This window comes from Neocloeon triangulifer, unplaced genomic scaffold (assembly GCF_031216515.1).
Source record: "Neocloeon triangulifer isolate White Clay Creek 2 clone unplaced genomic scaffold, ASM3121651v1 ptg000013l, whole genome shotgun sequence".
Lineage (NCBI taxonomy): Eukaryota > Metazoa > Arthropoda > Insecta > Ephemeroptera > Baetidae > Neocloeon > Neocloeon triangulifer.
Genome location: NW_026775555.1, coordinates 6088625 through 6111745, shown reverse-complemented (window position 1 = coordinate 6111745; position 23121 = coordinate 6088625). Strand labels below are relative to the sequence as shown.

At 35.6% G+C, this 23121-nt stretch overlaps 2 protein-coding genes and 1 long non-coding RNA gene across 3 annotated transcripts in view; 1 reads left to right on the top strand and 2 right to left on the bottom strand.

Moving 5' to 3' along the window:
- LOC132199098 (uncharacterized) overlaps positions 1-11392 on the bottom strand; it is a 150718-nt gene extending 139326 nt beyond the window's left edge. Inside the window, exon 1 of the long non-coding RNA XR_009442078.1 lies at positions 11160-11392. This is a non-coding gene — a long non-coding RNA (uncharacterized LOC132199098). The remainder of the gene's footprint in view (positions 1-11159) is intronic.
- The window catches only part of LOC132199093 (zinc finger protein castor homolog 1-like), a 238490-nt gene that overhangs the window by 61379 nt on the left and 153990 nt on the right, over positions 1-23121 (top strand). The window lies entirely within an intron of this gene.
- Positions 16644-18180, bottom strand: LOC132198987 (uncharacterized). Its single transcript, XM_059623353.1, has 2 exons — positions 18054-18180; positions 16644-17537 (listed from the first exon to the last, which is right to left on the bottom strand). The coding sequence occupies exons 1-2, from the start codon at positions 18133-18135 to the stop codon at positions 16861-16863; spliced, it is 759 nt and encodes a 252-aa protein (XP_059479336.1). The 5' UTR covers positions 18136-18180; the 3' UTR covers positions 16644-16860.

Below are 23121 nucleotides of genomic sequence, written 5' to 3'. Positions count from 1 at the left end.
GAAGAGAGAAGTTTTTCTTTCTTTTCATTAAATAAATTTTTCTTAAATATTGTTAGTTGGATTGTTAAATAAAAAAAAAATCAAGAGATCATTGAAAAATTGTGTGATTATATTTGCTTGCTCTGATATTGTTTGTTAAAATTTTTAAAAATCTAACTTACATTATGAAATATTATATAATGTAAAAATAAATTTAGTCTGGAATTAAAATAAATTTATATAAACAGAAGTTCTCAAAAACACTGTTTTTTACGCAAGGCCGCTTTAATTGAAGTCACGGATGGTAGCATTTGAATGGGAATATATTTTTCTATATATCTCAAATTTTATTGCCTCCTGCATTAGAAAAAAATGATTTAATTCTTCCTTTATTGACGTCTGCACGGGTTGTAGTATGAATGGGTGGAAATAAGCAGTTTTTTAATGTTTTCCGATTGCTGGAAGGAAGAGGGCGCGACAACCCGGAAACAGGCCATTATATCAGGCAAAAAGTGGAACCCAACAATAACATCTCGCTCTCATGCTCTCCCCGCTTTTCATATATTATTTATTCTGGAGAAGCCTCTCGACGCTTTATTCCTTGAATGAGTTATTTCGTCGGTTGCTCCGTCTCGTCGTCGGCTGCACATTTAAATATACACAAACAACAAATCGGGAGTAGCGCACCGTGTTTCCGCCCCGTAAATAAGAAAACAATGCGCGATTTATGAGAAACATCGGCAAAAGTAATGAAAAATCTCGCTTTCAGATAAATGCATGGTTTTCATGGCTGGATGAGGACGAAGAAAAGGTTGTTTGGCGCGCCGCATCATCAATAATAAAAAAGCCGCGGGCGCAGTTACTATTATTTCGAAAAATAAATTTCATTCGCATCCTGCGCGATGTGTATATTTCATTTTCGGACTAATTACCATATGGGAGCCCAGACAGGCCTATCTTTGTGTGGAAACATTGAGATTGTTCTTTTATTCTTTGCCGAACAAATTTATAACTCGGCAAAAGCCAAATAATATCTCTTTTGTGCAATATAAATTTGCACGATTTCTCTTTTGCTCATTCGAAAGATATTCATAAATAATTTTTATTATACACAAAACAAGGAGAGGGAAGAGAAGAAGTGGGTGACGATTTTTATTGTGAATTGGCGGAAATTAACACACAATAGAATTGCAGCGGCTCATTAGCGAGAGAGATGATGCGCTGCTTGGCGTGTTTTTCACAGAATATACTTATTTCCTTGAGTGCCTTGTTTGCATTATTGTTTGTTTTAAAATTGAGCTTGCCTGATGCGAATAACTAATTTAGTGTAGAGAATTATAATATGCAAACACGAGTATATAAGAGGATCTTATGTGGTGTGTGCCACTTTTAAAGAATTGGTTAAAATATTGTAGCGCAAACAAGAAGGGATCTTTAATAAATAAATAAAAGTTCTGTTGAAAGTTTATCAAAAAAAAAAATGCTTCAAATTTAAACTGAAATTTTAAAATACGAACTATCAAGGTAGATTTTATAGATTTTTTTTCTTCTAAATAATAAATTTTTTTGCTTTTCTACATAAACAAAACTTTTAAAATCTTAGTTTAAATTAATAATAGTTTATTCTTGAAATAATTGAAGCAGTTATTGTGGATCATCTCTTCAATAAGGCTAAAATTAAGTAAAATTTTTAATAATATTAAAATTGAATTTTAGTAGTTTCACCATTCTGAATTATCTCATTTTTATAAAGACAACAAAATTTAGAAAAAATATTTTCATCGCCATGATCCTGAAGGTGGCAGAGCGGAAATTTTGCATTCCTCGAGGGCGCGAGCGGTGAATTTTTCATTATTCAAATGAGGCAATTAGGTTCTGCCATAACAAAAATTCAGCAAGGTGCAGCGAAGCAGCTTTTGAAAAAGGGCGAAATCATATTGTGTGAGGCTCGCAGTTGTCCAAACAAAACGTTAATATTATTTCCATTTGAGCAAAAGACTGCTGCTTTTATACGAGCGTGTTATTTATATGCGGGTGTAAAGGAAACAATAAAAGGAATATTAATGGGCTCGAAATTTGTTCGATGCGTAATGGCCTACAAATGTAGATATCACCGCTCGTTATGTTATTTTTTCCTTGGACGGCTGTTAAAATAAGAAAGGGACGCCTGCTGCTGGCAAAGGTGGATTTTTTATTCAAATCAGCAGCCGCCGTCGCAGCCGCGACCCACACCCACCCTCTCCACCGTATCTCGTAATTTTCTCTAATCAGCTGCCTCGCAGTTTGAAGCCTGACCAGCACCTGCCCATTACCAGTTTCTGGCCACTGCCCAAAAGCTTTCGGGCACTATTGTGTTACTCAAGAATGGTTGATACAGATCTTCCCATTGTTTATTTCAAAAATGAATTTTTGCAATTTTTTGCATACTTATAGCAAGTTAAAGGCTGGATTATTTAAATTTAAACATTTCAAAACTAAATACGCGTATTAAAATCAAATATTATTTAAAATCAAAAATAAATTTGGGCCTACTTACAAGATTTGCAGTGTCAAGTAGATCCAAAGACACGTGAAGTGCAATTTCAATGCTTATTTCAATTCATTTTTTGATGTAATTTTTTTTCTACTTCCTTTCCAAAATGATCTAGAATCCTGATATTTTAGTTTATGAAAATTCAATGCCAGAATAATACATTATTACAGAATTAAATATTCTTTATTAAAATTGCAAATAACTGTTCTTATCAAATTTGACGAAATTAATTTTCCCAGTTTTCCTTAAGAAAATTGTGCAAAATTATGTACATTTTTCATATCTCGTGACTAGGGCTGAGCGTTTAAGTCGATCAACTATTTTTTTCTGATCTTCGCAGGATGTTAGGGTTATGAAATGAGCACGAATCATGCAATTTCGAGTCGATTAAGCTAGGGTCAAAATCGACTAAATGGACAAAAATCGACTATTTCGACTAAAAACAGACTAAAATAGCTGAAGGCTCGATTTTTTTTTTTTTAAATTTGAGCTCAAAGTGAGGGGCATGCAGGGAATGCAGGGCATGTAGGGAATGCAGGGCATGCAGGGAATGCAGGGCATGCAGGGAATGCAGGGAATGCAGGGAATGTAGGGAATGTAGGGAATGCAGGGAATGCAGGGCATGCAGGGAATGCAGGGAATGTAGGGAATGCAGGGAATGCAGGGCATGCAGGGAATGCAGGGCATGCAGGGAATGCAGGGAATGCAGGGCATGCAGGGTATGCAGGGAATGCAGGGAAATAGTCTATTTTTACCTTAAAAATAGACTTTTACCTTAAAAATAGACTAAAACGCTCAGCCCTACTCGTGACTTATTTTGGACTTTTCAATGCAAAATTTACAAAGTGGAATAGTAGAAAAATCAGTTACATTTAAAAATAAAATAAATTTATTTGATATTCTCATTCAATTTTTATTTTAAAATTATAAAGAGTCCTCAATTTAGAGGTGAACCTCTCGGTCTGAAAACGGCAAACAGAGGTGCTAATTTTAAAATTCGATTAAAATGTCGCTGAAACGGAATGAAGACGCACTCAAAAGACTAAAATGAGCGTGACCGGCGGTGAAATTCGAGCGCAACGAGTCGCGAGAGACAATTTCACGAGCTTTGGCGGATCTCAATGAGTTGTAATTCTGTCAAAATAATAAGGGAGCCAGGCAGCCGCAGCGACGAGCGTGTGTGTTTTACAAAACATCAAAGCGGGGAAACAATGGTGTGTTTGTTGTCAAGTTTTACAGCAGAAGCGGCGCTTTTTAATTCAGTCGGGCCGCGCGCAGTGACAGAGCGTTTCAAAGTTTTCTCTCTCTCGAGCGGCGCGACGGCACTTGGGTGCTTTTTCAAATAGTGGATTTCAAGAGAGGTGTAAATAAAGGAGCGAGCCGTGGGAAAAGTAGCAGAAAAGTGGCGTTTAATGTGCTGAGACCGCAACCAAAACAGTTCAAGTCGATTAATCGACACGTTTAGTCAGATTACTTAAAAGTAAAAACTAAAATAAACAATATATTTCATTTTTATGACTTCAAATTTAATAAAAATATGCCTCATTGACACAAATACAATTCACAAACAAGGATAAACATATATTTAAACCAATTCAATTCAGAAAAATTAAATTATGTCATCGTGAAATTATGTTTTTTTTTTCTTTTTTTAATTGTTCATGTTTTGAGCTGATTTGTGTTTTATTTGTTAAGTATACTTCCAGTTTTAATTTTCTAATAAAAATTCCACAAGGAATTATGAAAATGTGATAAAATATCAATGCAGTGAAATAAACGTCAGTAATTTTACTTGTAATGTTCTGATTATAAAAAAATCTCAATTAAAATTCTCAAGTTTATAATTGATAATTATTATCTGTGTTCTATAGAAATTATTATTGCAATTTAAAATTTAAAAAAAAAAACTACACCTGGATCATGATTCTAGCATCAATTAATAATTTATAGGTATACAGAAGGAAAAGTAACGATGATAATTATGTATGAAAAATAATGAAAATTACGAAATCTTATTTTATTCTAAAACGATCTATTTTGATTGCTAGATTTTTAAAATTTTTTCCGTAAATAAATTTCAAAATGACCTCAATTATAAAAGTTTTGTCCGCTTCATAAAGTTTTTTTCTTTGAAGTTGTGCACGTTGCATATCCACCAGGAGTTTCCAGACCTGAACGGTTGTCGTACTTTGTATCTTTTTCGAATCCGGCCAGATGTTCAGAAAATTAAATTTTAAACTCTTCACCGTGCCTCTCTGCATTTGGCGATTCAATTTAAAAGTGACGTCATTGTCGACCCTTTCCGCGTGTCAAGAGGCTCGATCATTTTTCACAAATCCCCTGCGTGCAGAATGCGACCCCACGTGGATGCACACAATGCACCGGGATTATGACCCTACAAATCTATCTATTGCGCGCGAGTATCAATACATAATATGGGGCAAAACAGCCGACCCCTGGCTGCACCTCTCCTCGGAAGCTTTTTTATATTAAAATATTTTCCAATGAACGCGATCATTTCATGCACTCGCTCTTTTTAATTCCGAAATTCCAAACTGCTGTCCCGGGCGATTAGGCGGAGAGATGCGCTCGCAGATTCATATAAAATTTTATTATCACGGCAAGGGTGTGCGCATAAAAAGTTTGGGGTGCGTGATAATTTCCAAACTTAAAACTCTGCTGCTGACTGTCACCGACACAAAGAATTGACAAAAACGCCGCCAGTTTAAAAACAGCGGCTCTGCGCGTATAAACACACACAAATTTTTGGCTGCGGCTTTGTCGGAGGGGGTTGGAAAAATATTAATAACAAAAAGTGACGGGCTGCCGATTTGATGCGTCACTCGCTAATATGCAAAAGCTGCAATAAATCAGAGAATTATTCCGCGACGATGGCTGCCGAGCAGAACTGTCGCTTTTTCTCATTATCCTATTTCACACACCGCATACGCAAACTGTCTCTCAAATAACTAATTTATCATGCGATTTTTGCAGCGAGCGCCAACTTTTGAATGTGTTGATTTTGCTGCCGGGAAATGCGGGATGCGGAGAGAGGGTTGCATTTGATATGGCAATATTTTACAACTTAGGGCGTGAACAGTTAAAATGTAAACCACAGTGGCATTCTGATTCTGTGGCGTTCAGTTTATTCTTCCTGATTTTTTGTATTTGTTGAGATATTTAAAAATAAGAAATACAATTAACAACAAATGGTGAGAGGCACTAAACTAATTTATTATTTAATAAATATTCAATGAATAGCCAATCAACTAGACAACGGCTCAATTTCTATTCGGATAAAATGGTAACAATTATGAGGGCAAATACGCCAAAATAAATTGACTGTCGAAAAATGAAACGTTGAAAACGAGTTTGAAACTAATTTGAAGCCTAATAATAATTGCTGATTAAATAAAACAATAAAGTAAAATCAAAAATTTAATATAAAAACTGAATCTAAAACAAACACAACAATGTTTAATTTAAAAATATTAAAATATATATTTTAAAACTATTTAATTATTTAAAAAAAATTTATTTTAGACTTTTTTGTGGTATCTCTCAGGAGATATTTTGTTTTATTTTAAAATGATTGTGTTGGAGTAAAAATTACAAATACAATTTATTTAAGTAATTAAAGATCAGGTGAAAAATAGGCGGTGTTAAGTTTTTATTTTAATCATTTTTTTTTTTTTTTTTTGCTAATTTTTGCACTTTTTTAATACCTCATTGCCATGTGATCTGTTCTTTTTAATTATTATGGTCATTTTCTTGATGTTGATGACGATCGAAACGCATGAAATAGATTCCCCACTAAACAGATTGAGTATCAAATGCAAAGTTCCGTCTGTATACAAATCGCGATGGGCATCAGTCCATCAGCGAGCAGAGTGTGCAAGTCAGAGCGGCGACTTTTATTAATCTATCCGCTTGCTGCGTGTATAGGTTTGTGATTTTTTTGTACGTATATGTAAAAGGAGTACGTACGTCGGTATAAAAATGGTCGGACACGGTGCACGCGGTATTTAAGATTGTACACACGGCGCGCTTATAAGGAAGGCGGCTTAGCGTTATTTTCCCCCTTTTATATTCAAAAATCATGACTAAGCCTTATTTTTTGATGGGTCCGAAATACAAAAAGTATCTGGTGAGCCGCCCACTTGCTCCACGTCTCTCTTCCTCCACGAATTCCAAGGCTCTCGCCACAAAATAATGTTGATTCTCCACTCATTTTTCTCGTCGGTCGGTCGGCCGCCGCCGGTAATCCATCTTCGTCGCCGTTTATATAAAAATAAATGTATAGCATTCCCTTTTATCTCTTTCTTTCATTTCGGCATGATATTGTTGGAAAATATGCGTCATATCAAAGCGGAATGCTTAGTTTTTTTTTGACGCGGCCGACAACAATTATTTATCATTTTTCATTCCGAATAACAACTCATGCTTTTCCGCTCATGTTACACAAGACATTCTATGGACATTATTGTGCAATTACCTCCGAGTGGATTTTTTCGTACAATAGTAATTTAAAAGTTGATATTTTTCCTCAATTCAACTAAATATATACCTAAAAATATGTTTTTTATGGAAACCAACTGTATTTAAATTATTAATAATTAATCTTGAGTATATCAAGTTTTATGATACGTGATAATTTAAGTATTTTTTTTTCTTCACTCATAATTTTAAACATTTTAGTAAGTGTTTATACAATATAAATTTAAAGTACGTGGGAAATGTCGCAAAAATATATTATCCCTGGAATGAAATACAAATTATTATAAAAGTGTAGTTTAGTGAAATGTTAGGCATCTTTATAAATAAATTTTCCCGCGCAAAGTATTATTTCAAAAGTAATAAAAAATTCTACTTTTAACTAGCATTTAGAGGTCTACAAAACAGGAAAATAAATGATAAAATTTGTATTAAATATATTATATTCGAAAAAAAAAACACTCAAATATAATTATAACAAAATATTTATAAATTAAACAAAATAAAGTTATAAATATAATTTTAATTATTTTTATTAACTTTTAATTATATATAACTTTCAAACCTCTTGATAGAAATTTTTTAAGCAAGAGAGCAGCATTCGTTTTCATTGAAGAGCAAGTCTCGACATTGACCTTTGCCGCACGTCTTTTGAAAAATCGGCCCTAAACAAACGGCTGTCATGTTAAGGAATTTGGAAATTTGCGCGCGCACCCTGCTGGAGATATTTGTTGAAAAGTCGATTTATCATCGTTATTCCATCGCGAGAGTCAAACACAACAAAGTGGTCTGTCAGGCAAGCGTACAAATATATACGCGGCTAATCTTTTAATTTTCACTTCACAAACCAAACAGCATCGCGCGATGTCACCGGCCCTTTTGATTCCGCGCCGAAGCGGGAAAAGAAGAAAAGTCGTGACTTCTTCTTCGGCATTTTATTTCTTGGGCAATACTTCTTCTTCTTCTTCTTCTTCCAATGAGAAATCGATCAGCTCGAGTGATAAGCTGTTTAGAATTGTAAAGAGTTAAAATCTTGAAGGCCGGACGGACGCGACAAAGCAACAATGGGAAAGGAGAGAGGAAAAATTTGGAGAAAAAAACAAACCGCGCTGGCCAGAAATCTAATATAACAAGTTAATTTATCTCTTTCAAGGTTTCATTTATTATTAATAGTATTAAATATACGTGGCCCTTTTCGTCTTGTTTTTTAATAATACATATTTTTTAGTCGAGTCATATAATCGAAGCTAAATTTTTCATTATTCAAATTGTCGATCGCGAGAGTGACTTTTGAATGTCCGCCCCGTGATGCTCACATTTTTTCTCTCTCTTCTATATTAAAATCGCTGCCGTTCGAGATGAAAAAGTGATTTTATCTGCTGTTAAAACAGAAGCCTTGACTCTCCACGAGCAGAAGAAGAGAGACCATAAAAAATTACACACACAATCTGGCTGTGTGTATAAAGTGCTTAATAATCCATTTAAAAAGCACACTCAGCTTCTGACAATGCCGCGGCCTTTTTGGGACTCCTTTCCACCTTTATTATTTTTTTCCGTCCGTCTAACGCGTCATAATTTATTTCTCCGTTTCCAATATAGCCGACTAATTAATATTCCACGGTTCGGTTAATAGCAGGTGTTAACTGCCTTTTTTATTTTGTTTATAAGCTTTTGTCTCTCTTTACAAATTCCGTTCGTGGCCAGGCCATTCCCGCCTGTTATGGCCTTTTTCGTCGCTTTTTATCACTTCCGTCGCGGCTCCAGGTGTCAACACGTTCTTTGTCCTATCAAATTAAATTATCCAGTTCGATTTGGAGTCGATTCCACAGTCGACCAAATAGCAAGTTTCTATTTTCTATAAAGTTCAAAAACATTGTAGGATAAATTTTCGATTAATTTTTTTAAAGAGAAAACAAAATTTTCAAAATGAGTTTGACGTTTCAAGTACAATAGGGATTTTTTTCTGGTTAATTTGGGGTGGTTATCTAATTTTTTAAAATTATAATTTATGTAGATATTTTAAAATTGTAAACAGTCACCACGATTCTATAGTATTAAGCATTGTCGGAAAAAATGCAAATTTAAATAGAAAATTATATGCAAGATAGTTTTCTTGAGACGTACGAAACTTCTTAATATAAACATTTTTGTGGCAACAATCTGATGCACCAAAATACAATAGTTACTTTTGTACAATATCATGTAAAACATTTATTTAAGGTCTTTTTGCACAAAATAATTTTTATAAACAAATCAACGTTTTTTTACCTCCGAAAATAGAGCTTTAATTAATATTGATCTAAGAAAATACAAAAGAATAAGAATAAACTGTTTCTACATTTTTATATTAAATGATTTTTATTATTATTAAAAAAAAAAAAAATTGCTACTTTTAGTACTTTTATAATTCTAAAAATTTAATTTGCTTTTTGTAATTTTTCGGGTCAAAATAGGTGACCTACTAATTTTGTCTCCTAAGCAAAGCTCAATTTCCAACTTTTCATTCCTAGAATTTTGCTCTGAAGCACAAATAAAAGCGATCGTAAATTTGTGATTTTTAGAAGTTTCAATCAAAATTTTGTCCCTGTTCCCTGTTAAATTAGCAATTTGTGACTTTTTCAAAATCCTTCATACCATAGGAAAGCAACCTGTCAATTTTCATCAAAATCCAATGATCCCGTGTCAAAAAAATGGCCTAGAATGTGTAACTTAGATTTTATATTCCATTTTATGAAATATACTACTCTAGTGGAAAAAAAATTGTGGCTTAAAAAATTCAGGAATTTTAGTATTTTACACATTCTGTCCAATTTCAATAAGAACATTTGTAATTAGAACATCAAGATAAAAACTACTACAGCATCAAAGAGTCTAGGTCGAATTGACAAATCAAGCCGAAAGTCCGATTCCTCCTCCTATAATTATGCCCCGGTTCTTCGGGGCTGTCACTTCACACCTTGTCAAATTGTACATCAATTGGCCGATGCACGCTCTCGATGGCATTACATAAATAAAAACGTGGTCATGCGATACGTCAGATGTGACACGCAGATATGATAAAAAGCGGCGACGAGTGTGTTAAAAAATTGAATTTAATCTCTCCTGCTTTCGTTTCATTAGAATAAAAAAAAAACTAGAGAGCCACTCTGGTTTTCCGGAGTGAAGGGGTTGCGATCTTTGAAACGAGAGGATTAAATCACGAGAATGCATCCCGTGTGTCATTATAATATGGCGCGAGCTTTGACGATCTCGTCACAATAGCCAGACAGATAATAACGCAACAATGGGGATGTGCAGCGGCGTATCATCCAATTATTAATGAGGCCCTCTTCAACAATATACCCACTGCACTGCACGCATAATACGGATGCACGACAGTGCAGTTTATAGAGGAGGAAAATGATCATTATTACATGCTGAAATTATTTTAAAATATGTTTGAATCTTAAATTATTTTTGTAAATAAATTAAAAAAATAATTAGTTTTAGACTGAATAATATTAAACTTACAATTCTGGCCACATTTCATTTTCTTTTCCATGATAATTGCGGAAAACTTGGTGATGAAAATTGTTTTTTTTTTATATTATCTACTTTTTCACATTTACTCTGCATACATTATTGCACAAATTTGGTAGAAAACATTGATAATTTATAACAAGATTGGACCAAATGGAAATTTTGAAATATTGCGTGGCATCTCTTCTATTTATTTATAAATTTTTCAGATTAATTTTTTTTTATTCCTTGTTGATTTTCACTGCGATTTGGGTCGTAAATATTAAACTTGTTGATTTTCAGGTGTGGGGCCAGAATTGTGAGTGCAACTTTCAATTCTGGTCCCTTCGTTGTATGATAAGATGGTTGAAAAAGGGTCCAGAATTGAAAGTGAAGTTGGCCAGAATCATAATTCGCATGATAATTAAAATTCCATATTAAATTAATATGTTAGAATATGATTAATTTTATAAATTATCACGGATGGATTTAAATAAATGTATGTACATTATCCATACAACCTAGATCCCTTTGTTGATGGTATTTTGAAAATTTTGCCGATTCAAATCATAGGCAAACTAAAGAGAAATGAAAGCCATTTCTAATTTAGGTCATTCCTTAAAATTTTTCAAATTCAAAATTATGTACCACATACCTTGAAGGTGCTGCGGCGGTTCAGCGATGATGATGATTCCAAGGCTGAAAGCCGAACGTCTTCTTCATCACAATTCACGCACTTTTCTTGCCTCAAAGTCAGAAAGTCCAATAGAAAACTGCATAGTTATGTACATTGACAAGAACGATGGTCGAATTCGGCATCGGGACCCGACTTAACTCGGCTTTTGCCAATAAAACACGAAATTTTTGAACTGGCGCTCGAATCACGACATTGTCCATCACTTTGTAAACAATTACTGACTCCGCCCCCTCGTTAACCTCGTTTTCCCTCCGCTTAGCAGAAAAAAAGGCGCGATTGCAAATAGCACTGATTTGATAATGTAGCGGCAGGTTTCCTAGTTTTCAAATTTGAGCGAATTTATGATTGATGCATGGAAATTACGAGCCACCCCCCTGCAATTATGCCCTTGTTCCGTTTCTCCAGGATTCCCCTGGGAAAAGAGGCGGTCAGTGGTCATGAAGAAGGTTTATGTTTTCAGCCCAAAATCAAAAAGGGGCGTGGCATTTTGAGATATTTCGGGTATTATTTTATTTCAATTTTTTTGTCAACTTTTTTCTTTGTCTTAATTAATTCACATATGCAAATTTGGCTTCAATTTTCAGGGCATTTTGCTATCGTAAATTAACAATTTATTATGATGAACAACATTTTAATTAAATTTAACATTTAAATGCATGTTACTTATTCTTTGAAAATAACACAAGCTCAAAAATTTTTTATTATATTTTTTTTTAATAAATTGATTCTATTATAAAGTTTTATTTAAATAAAACTTTAAAACACGGCTGATGATGATGATGATGGTTTTTGGAGTAATTAATTGTTTTGTAGTAAAAAATATCTCAATTAATTCTAAATGTTTTGACTTAAGTTTTTTTCTTTAAAATTAATTTAGAAAAAAGCCTGCCCGGCCTGCCCGGCTAGCTCAGAACCTGCCCTGCTAGCCTAGCCTGCCCAGCTAGCTCAGAGCCTGCCCGGCTAGCCAAAAGCCTGCCCGGCTAGCCCGGCCTACCCGGCTTGCCCGGCTAGCCCAAAGCCTGCCCGGCTAGCCCGGCCTGCCCGGCTAGCCCGGCCTGCCCGGCTAGCCCGGCTAGCTCAGAGCCTGCCCTGCTAGCCCGGCCTGCCCGGCTAGCCCAGCCTGCCCGGCTAGCCCAGCCTGCCCGGCTAGCCCAGCCTGCCCGGCTAGCCCAGAGCCTGCCCGGCTAGCTCAGAGCCTGCCCTGCTAGCCTAGCCTGCCCAGCTAGCTCAGAGCCTGCCCAGCTAGCCAAAAGCCTGCCCGGCTAGCCCGGCCTGCCCGACTCCCAGAGCCTGCCCGGCTAGCTCAGAGCCTGCCCGGCTAGCCCGGCCTGCCCGGCTAGCCCGGCCTGCCCGGCTAGCCCAGCCTGCCTGGCTAGCCCGGCTAGCCCAGAGCCTGCCCGGCTAGCTACGAACCTGCCCTAATAGCCTAGCCTGCCCAGCTAGCTCAGAGCCTGCCCAGCTAGCCAAAAGCCTGCCCGGCTAGCCCGGCCTGCCCGGCTAGCCCGGCTTGCCCGGCCTGCCCGGCTTGCCCGGCCTGCCCGGCTTGCCCGGCCTGCCCGGCTAGCCCAGAGCCTGCCCGGCTAGCCCAGAGCCTGCCCGGCCTGCCCGGCTTGCCCGGCCTGCCCGGCTAGCCCAGAGCCTGCCCGGCTAGCCCGGCTTTCCCGGCCTGCCCGGCTAGCCCGGCCTGCCCGGCCTGCCCGGCCTGCCCGGCTAGCTCAGAGCCTGCCCAGCTAGCCCGGCCTGCCCGGCCAGTGACTTCGATAAGAGAGAAATCCTTAACAATTTCAAGTTTTGGACGACGAACTCGTGATACCTGCTCTCGACTTCAAAACTGATCACTGCGTTTCCAACAGATAAGTGAGTACCAATCTCAGAGTTTATTAAAATTTGACGTGTCTCTTAATTTCTGTGAAGTGTGAAACTTGCTTAATTTTTAATATTATTCATAGCTGATTGGCATTTCTGGCCTTACGAATATAAAGGTCAAGAATAGAAAAAAACATCGAATGCACGGTTTTTCATTCAAAGTGATTCAAAGGAATATTTAAATCGGATTTGAAAGGGAAATTTTACATGAATTTGAACTTAATATTTTTGAAAAGAAATAAAAGCATCAGATATTTCAATTATGCTCCAAATTAAAAACCTCATTCCAGCAATTCGGATTTAAGGTTCAATACATTGCACACTGAGACCAAGGAAAAACTATAATTGGAAATGAACCATGGATAAATTACCAAGGGTCATGAATTGCAAAATAACGACAACAACTTACAGTCTAATTTAAGAGTGGATCAATATTCCTTTTAATTGAACCAACGACAAAGAAAAAAATTAAGCAAAAGAAGCTGAAAATTATTATTATTATTTTTTTTTTTAAGTTTTGTAAAAAAAAATGTGAATTTTATCACAGTGTTTGCAATTTCATTTAAGTTTATTAGTCCTATTCTCATGCTTTATTTAGTTTCAAGAAATTGTTTTTTCTTGTATCTAGAAAATTGTACGAGATTATAAAAATCTGCTGAAAAATTTATTTAATATCCTTTTTTCGATTGTATCTGACCGTGTAATTAATTAGTGGGATGAAAACAAGGCAATCAGCCCGAAACCCAATTTTGCTAAAATCCGGCGCTTACACGGTTGGGTGTGGCTCTTTAGTCTGTGTGTGCCCGGCTTAAAAATGAAAATGTAATTGAATGCGCCATAATGCACTGCGCGCTGTGTTTTTTAGGCGGCCCGGCCAGCATTTTCATTGTTGGCTGGACGCGGGCGGTAAACAAGCCAGCCTTTGCTAATGAACCGCGGGGGTTCTCCGTGAATTTGCTGTTTATCAGGGCGGCACAAATTTATAATACACTCGTACCAAACTCATACAAGCTCGCTCTAATCTGGTACGATTGTGTTCAGCACCGAGTGCCCCTAAAGGTGGCCTCTGATCTGATAAAAAAATCCCGCCAAAAAACAATTACAATGGAAAATTAACAATCTTACAATTATTGTAAAAATTTGAGAATGCAAACTTGTGAGGTGGAATAGGATATTGATCCAATCTTAATAATTAATAGCAGATGATGATTAAGATTAAGCAATAAAAAATACTAAGAAAAAAAATATAATTATAAAACTATTTAAATATCAGTGAGAAAATTCTCAAATTATAAATAGTATTCAATGCAAGATTTTGTTCACCAATATGAGTTTTATGATCAACTAAAAATTACGTCAGAAATTTCGAAATGTAATAATTATAACATTTACATTTTTTTATTTATTTATTTTTTTTTAAAAATCATAAATGGGTCAAATACACCCAGATGATTTCAATCCGTAAATTAATTTAATTTTGTGATTTTTTTTAAATAACTCTCTATATATGATTCTTTTTCTGACTATGAAAGGAAATAGATTTGCATGGAAATGACAAAATCAGCGGAAACATAATTTTTGGCCAGCAGCTCAAATTATTATGTGTAAGTTTAAGGTGTGACTCGGCGCGGCTGCCGCCGTTTTTCAGGCGGGTCGTCCATCAAGCATTGTGCTTTTCGCACACGCGACGTCGGACACGCGTATTCCATCACATAATAAGCAAGCGCGGCCGAAAACGACAATAAAAAAATAAGAAGTGTGCACGTTGGCTCGGCTGGCCGGTCGAAATTCTAATACAAGTCATGCGCTTCCTGTGTGTATTACGCGACTGACCGAACACGGCGCACAATTTGGTGCCAATGCAGAAAAAATGTCAAATAAAGAAAAGGCGCGCACACGGACGATGACCCTCCCTGCTCGCCGTCGCCGCCGTCTTTCAATAAATATATGCAGATGCCGGTTTGCATTATAAACAAATACAAACGAGTGCGTGGAGATGGAAAACGAAAATTAGTAGTTGGCACACGGATCGCTGCAAAATATGAATTAATGGAAAATAAAAACGAGAATCAACTTTAGAGGAACAAGGATGAAGGATGACGTATTCAAAATCATTCACTTCTGATCGGTTTCGAAAATATCAACATATATAGATTTTAATCTACCATTAACTATACACAAGCAAATACATAATAGCGTCTTTATATACATTGTAGAAAAATTATTAATTACATATCTACACATTAATCTAACATTTATAATAAATTTTAAAGTATATTTTATTGTTTGTTTTAAAAATATATACATAAATATTTGTACTTTTTTACAATTTACGTTTCAATTATTTTTTAATATTTTATTTACTAGAAAATATGAATTAAATTTTATATCTTTCAGATTTTAATTTTATTGGTAGAATATAAGCCGTAATGAAATAAATTTTTTATGGATTTCATATGCTCGAACATAAGTTTCAAGAAATGTTTGTTCTTATTGGTCATCAGCTGGCTGAAATCATTAATTATTATAATCTAACTAAGAATGTTCCCAAATTTCGATGAATGAAGCTGGAGTAATAATAAAAATTATGGCAGTAAGTAATTAGTTCATTTTTTCAACTCTGAAATCATTCTTATTAACTACTTATTAGAAAAATGAAAGCACACAATTCTGAATTTTGATTCTAATTGCTCATTACCTCATATTCATCTGACGTATCTTGAGTGCATCTTTAGCAATGATGTTGCAAGAATCGCAGGAAAATTGACACAGAAGATAATCTCCTTGCTCTTTTTTTTAATATGGGCGTGGCCCCTCGGGGATACAATCGCAACACGTACAATTCCGCTTCGTATATGTTGTATTATATTGTGTTTCTGCCCCGTAATGGGCAACTCTTTCTTTGAGGTCATTGCGATAATTTTTCATCTGCCGAGAGCCGCCGCGTGCGCAATTTTTATTTATACGCTCATTTTCTCTCGAAAAAATTAGCTGTGGGGCGCGCGTTGCAATCTCTCTGCGCCTTTGTGCGCTCACACATTTCGCAATAACTCATGCCGCGTGAGACGTTTTGAGGTGTGAAGCCCGCAAGTTGAATTTTATATGCGAACGCAGGGTAACCGGAGATCTGAAATATGGAACAACTTTTTTTAGTGAAATATTGCGGCGTAATTGAAACTAACTGGACTTTCTTTCAAACGCACATACAGGGGGAGAGAGAAAGAAGACGTGTATGACGGAGAGTTTTTATTTATGCGGCTTTCATATGATAATATTTCGCGAGTGCACATTAAGCATTTCGTTTTTCTCAAAGAGACAAATTACAGAAACGGTAAAAAAATGTATGACGGTATTAAAGCAATGTCACACTTTGAAACTAAAAATTACCTTCAACTTACTCAAAAGTATTATCTAAAAAGTCTTTTCAAGTACATTGAAATATTTGTGGATAATTTTGTTATAAGAAATTTTTCTGTAAACATGAGACTTCAGATTAGCAGGAATCTGAAAAATTTATTTCAGCAAAAAACCATGCTCTTAAATCGAAAAAAAAACTTTTTTTATTAACAAATGGAGAAATGTGGACATACAAACAATATCAATGCAATTTATTAATTTTATTTATTAACTGTGATTTTCTGCAACATTCCGTGTTAAATCTATAATTCGTTTAATTTAATTTCTTGAATTGTAACAAGCAAAGGCTAAAGCTGCACTGAAGATGAGCTGCTATTGTTATAAGTAAAAAATGAGAAAAAGAAAATTTATTTTTTTATTACTTTGCTGAATTAGTTTAATTTTGTTTTAATTCCTGCTTGCAGCAAGACATCTTCTCATTTTCTCTGCAACAAATAGAATTCACCATTTCTTGCAAAGAAATTCCTTTATAAAATTCAGAGTCAGGAAAGAAGAATGTGAATATTTTTCTAAACACGCCGTACATATCATAGCCATTCACGAGATATTCATCGACGATTTCCTTAAATTGCGGATTCTCCCTGAGAGCGTTTTGCACATTAATATGCTCATCGGTATTCATCCTGTCCACGAAATACTTGAAATCCTCGCTCTCCACCAATTTCCTATTGTACAACTTCTCAAAGTCGGCTTTGTTGATTTGCGCCAGGCATTCGTCCACCATGGATAGCAGAGGCGCCGAATCGAGCTGCCGGTTCGCGGCCAGTTTTTTAATCGCAGGGGGGTCGATCTGATCCAGTCCTAGATACATTCGGTACAAATTCCACATATCGTAGGCAGGGGCGCGAGAGTCCTGCAGAAATTGCAAGTAAGCGTGAAAATCGGCAATGTGGCTCTCTTGGTCTATCAGCTCCCTGTATCGGGCAGACTGCAAAAACTCAAATACAGTGGAGACGGTCGCATCTGCGTCGATCCACTTGTTGATCACAGCTTCGATTTCGTCGAGAGGGACCAAGTCGACAAATTCAAAAATGTCCTCAAGTAAATTACGATCTGCAAAAATAAATTGAAAATATAAAAACATTTTTTTTTGCGGAATCATTTTAAAATTGACACAATAATTATTTACAAGAATTTTCTTATGAGAGCAATTATATATCTCATCATTTTCTTTTAAATTAAATTAAAAGACAAATATTAATTATTTGTTTTAGTTATAACAGTGTAGGGTAAAATAATTTTATTTAGACTCCGGAACTTGGTCTTAGTTCAATTTTTCAGAAAAATTTTAGCGACGTAGAATATTTAAATTGAAAAATATTGTCATTTGTTTAACATTATACTTCATAAATACATAAAGAAAAAACTAAAAAATAAACTAAGAATGGAAAAATTAATAAATTTCATAAAATTTTAATTTAGAGTTCATATTTACTTGATTGGTTGGAGAAGTTCATTTTAATGATTAATCTGTTGAGAAATAAAAAATAATTTCCGAAATAGGGGTTTATATCTTTGATTTCTCGATAAATACAAAAAAATTATATATTCTAATGTGGCTTTTCTTACTGGTAATTATTGTCCGTTTGGCGCAGCAGCCGGACGCAGCGAGCAAAACCGAAAGGGCGATCACGCCCACCGTCAGCCTCATGTCGGTCGGTGTCAGCAGTCGTTAATATAGGAAGCTCAGGCACACAACAATTATAAATGCATTTGGCACGTCAACACCTCTCTTCTTTTATATGCGCACATCAAGTCGCGGCCTTGTTATCTATCAACCATTTTTTCGCGCCCGTCGCTTTATTTCCTCAGTTGATGTGTTGAATCAATACACAGACAACAACGCTCGGTACTTTTTAATTACAGCGTGCAGTGTTGCAATTACGTCACATCAATCACATACATTAAACGTAGACAAATAATAGGTTCTGCGATAATTGATATAATGCTTGCATCAGCAAATAAGAGCACCGCAGAGAAAATGTTGACACTAGATTTTTTCTATTCATTATTGTTACAGTTTTTTTTTTTTATTAAATAAGTGGATGTGTGATGGAAAAATACTGATGTAATTGTTTTGATCTGAGGCTATTTGATTATGATATGAAGTAATGCACACAAAACTGTAATAAAATTTTTATTATAATTTTGTAACTGAAAATTATGAGATTCAGTCAATATCAGGTAAATCAAGAGATTAAAATATCCATAATTAATACTGCAATATTGTTAAAATTTAAAGCTTTTACTCCTGAAATTGGTGGTAACAGGAAGGCCTAGTTTTTTTTTATCGATTTATCGATTTGCTTCAAGTATCAATTTGTCAACTGAAAAAAATATCACCTGATTTCGAAACTTTGAAAATAATAAAAATTTTAGTTTAAATCTATGTTTGGCGATAAAGTTTCTACAAAAAGATCAGCTACACGATTTCAAACTAATTCAACAATGGGTTTGAGCAATTAGAAAAATTCGTTACGCCTTTTGTGTTGCCTCAACAGAAATTTGTGGTCATTTTTTCACATGAGATCTGTGGCTGTTGCAGCATCCCAAGCCTCTCATATGGAGCTACGCATCTCTGCGCACATGATGTGCTGGGAAAAAACCTCTTTCTAGATTCATTACGGAATATAAGTCGGAAAAGTGCACAACAACGAAACAAAAAGGACCATTGTGATCTCGGCCGTGCTCGTATAGCTTGATTAAATAATAGAAGCTGCTAGTGACATTCAGATTTTGAGACGGTCAGCAGATGCATTGTTGCCTCTGGACCTGCAGCATCCCTTTCTTGCGCGCTTCGTGAGAAATTTAGAACAAAAGCTGCGGAAATAACGCAGGGGGCATCTCCCAAATTTATGCATATCAACCGCCGGCTAGCGCTACACAAACAATGCGTCCGTGATTTCCAACTGCTGACCGTGTCCTGCACCTTCGAGTCCGCGGACAATAACAATAAGACCTATTGTGGCCCCGATTTCACAAGGTGCTGGACGCGACGAGTTTATCTTGCGGTGTGGATTTGGTTTATTCAAGCTATCTATCGCGTATTACTTGATAGCATAAATAGTCTTCTTCTCTCCCATTGTTGTTTTGTATAGCAAAAGTGCATTGTTGTGACTGACCAGTCATCACGATCTGTCACGCTACTTTGCTAGACAAACCAGTGCTTACTTACTTTGTGCAGTCATCTGGGATTATTTTGCATTTGTTATTGCGTGTTAGTTTTCTTTAGCCATAAAGAGGGTTTCCTTATTTATTCCAACGTCCTCTTCGATTTTTATTATGCTAATCTGCAGCGATTCCTGTTTCCGTCTGGGAAAATCGATTATTGCCTTACGAGCTGGAAACGAGATTTCTCAACTTGAAATAAGCGCAGGTTGAGTTAATTTGTTTATTAAATAATTAATTTAATGAAATTATTTTCCAAAACTAAGTGTTAAAATATTTAAGGCCTTCTTATTGACATAGTCAAATCAAGTCTTTACAACAATAGAAGCCATTTTGGGCAATTATTGGAAATTTAACAAACCATTGTTGTAAAGACTTGATTTGACTATGTCAATAAGGAGTCCTTAAGTAATAAGAAAAGCTGGTTTAAAACGCTGCATGTGTGTCTCTACAATCTAATTGCATATATTTTACGTTTATAAAAATAATAAATGTAATTAAAAATTATTATTATATTCGATTATATTAAATTATGACACATTTAAAATTTTTGTGCTGCATTGCTTCATGTAATCTTTTTTTAAATTTTAAAAATTTATAGTGTGTTTAAAAAAGAAGCTAAATCTGCAAAATAGCTTGTTTTTAAAAATTGAAATAATAAAATTTTATAAATAATTTAAAACTGTGGTTAAAGGCTCCTTATTGGCATAGTCAAATCAAGTCTTTTCAACAATAGGAAACATTTTGATCAATAATTGGAAAATTTAATCATCATTGTTGTAAAGACTTGATTTGACTATGTCAATAAGGTCGTTAAATGTTGATAGCGTCAAATGAATTAAATTAGGACCGGTAATAAATTACATCAGTTTGTATTTTGTAATTTCGAGTGTCACTTTTCGCAGAACAGCAAAAGCCAGCGTAAAAAAGCGGCGGAAACTCATCTTTTTGCTGGTTGTCGCGGCGATGACGGCTGCCGCGCGGAGGCTTGTACAAATAGTGTAACGCGTCTGTCTATCTCTGCTGGCGGGCTCGCTCGTGGGAGGTTAATTTGTCACCAGTTTATTTTTCGTTGGTTCCCACAGTTCTTTATGCATATCGCCTCAAATATTTGTGGAGAACTTGTGCTGCCTCTCGTCAGGCTGGTCGGTTGGTCAAATAAATACACGCCGGGGAATATTTGACTTTCATGCCAATCAGAAACTGCTTTTGAGCTCGTTTGCTGCATTTAATTTACTTTGCGCGCGCCCTACCCTTGTTTAAATGGCTTATTTCGTTGCCATGTTATTGCCGTCGAGAGGCAGAACTGGCTCATTAGTACGACTATATGTGCGTTTTACGACAGAATTTTCGGGATTTTTATTAGCTCTAAAAGGTTTTAAAAGCTGACGAAATATTTACGGCGAAACGGAATATATATGCAAAGCAGCAAGTAGGTTTTCCCATTCAATTGAATAAAAATAAATTCAAGCAGCAGAGACTCTTGAAATTCGATCTCGGCTCTAAATCTCATTATCCCTGGCTTATTAATGTGTGATGTATAGATGTGTATACGATTTTGTCTGTACATTACCTCGCACAAAGGATTTTCTTATTTAAGTCTGGCGCCAGCAGTCTTCTCATTTTTTTCTTTTCATATGTTTTGATACGAAAAAAAATTTATATATAAATATAAGTGCTGCGTGGTTGGGAGAGTGCCGCGTGTGTTTCGTTTGTTACGAAAACATAATGAAAGAAATAACGAAAATGAAAAATGATAAATGAATTTCTTCAGGAGAGAATAAAATTTATTACTTCGGACGCAGCAGTCAGTCAACAATATACATCAACTCCTCGCCGCCACTCTTCTCTGTTGAGATGTGATGCGGACGTGGACTCGCGCGTCAAACAAAAAGAGCGCATTAATAAATAGAGCGGCAGCCAGCGGATGAACAATTGAAGAAAAGTCTCCATCTTAAATAAGTTTAAAATGCTTGGGTTATATAAAAAGAGCATGGCAAGAAGAAGAAGAGGTTTAATATTTACTTAAATATTTTATTATATATCGCAAAATATTATTTTAACTAAATTACAACGTCACACATCTGAGAACTCCTTTTCAATTTACCATTTCTGTATGATCGTTTTATCTCAAAATAAACATATCTGTTTAATATTTTATATTTTAAATTAATTAATCAATAACAATTTAAAAATTAAACAACAATACTATAATAATATTTTGAAAAAAAAATTAATATTCTCTTAATAGATTAATTTATTCTAAATAATAAGAATAGAAATTAAATGCATGTAAAAAAGTGATTTTAATAATGAAAACTTGTTATCTTTTTTTTAGTTTCAGTATTTTTACAATTTAATTTTAAAATATTTAATATCTCACAAAAAGAACGTGCAACGTCAATTAATGCCATACCGAATTTACGATTTTTTTGCTTGCAATTATTTCCCCTTTCTGACGATTCTCACGGCGCTTTATCACAGATCGGGGACAGAATTATTTGTAAAACGCGCAACAATCAGTGCTAATCCGCAATCTCATTAATAACAGTCGCCGAAATGAATAAAAGGACGAGTGAATCACACCGACAACGCGGCGCGCATCTATATCTTTCTATCTCCCTTGTGGATATTTAAAAAATGATGCATCAGCAAAATAAAACGAAACCGCCGGCGCGGCCCTTGTTAGGAAAGATCAATGCAGAGAGAGACGAATCAGATGTCTGAATGCCCACGATTTGAATGAGCAACAAAGTGGCGCGTTGCTTTTTCATCGAAACGGCAAGCGCAAATAATAAAAGTAACGAGCGGCCGATCGACGGACGCCGCGAGTGCATGTGAGTAATTTCGAACAATATGCAAATGTGGGAGCGGAGAAAGAAAGGAAAGAAACTGGCAGCGGCGCTGATTTATCACAATCATCAAAACGCACGCACCCTGCGCGCACAAAAAATGAAAGAAAGAAGGGTTGGAAATTTTTCATTTATTAGGGGAGACAACTGCTATTTTTCATATTCAAATGATACTCTCTCCCTGCTTTTGTTGTAATTGCCTGCATCTTTCTTTCACACGGGGAAATATTTAAAATAATTCCGAATTCGCTTTTGTGTTTGTCTACCTACTAGTTTTTATTTTAACCCTTTTTAACCCACACATGCAAATTGTCAATTTTCACGCACCATCCGAGACTTTTGTGAGATTTTCGCCCCCGGTTGTTTCGTTTTATGTTAATAATGTTTGATTTAGAACGAATTTATGCACAGGGGACCAGCGCGACCATAAAAAATAAGCCGCGTAACCCAATCACGCCGTTCGGAAAAATTATGCAAATACGTAATTCATGCAAAGATCCGTGCCGATTACTTATTATATTGTGCACAGAGCAATCAGCTGCGTATTGAATTAACTCTGATTTATTGTCGGGAGCATTGGGAAATAATCAACATGCTGCGTGGAATGATTTTTGAAT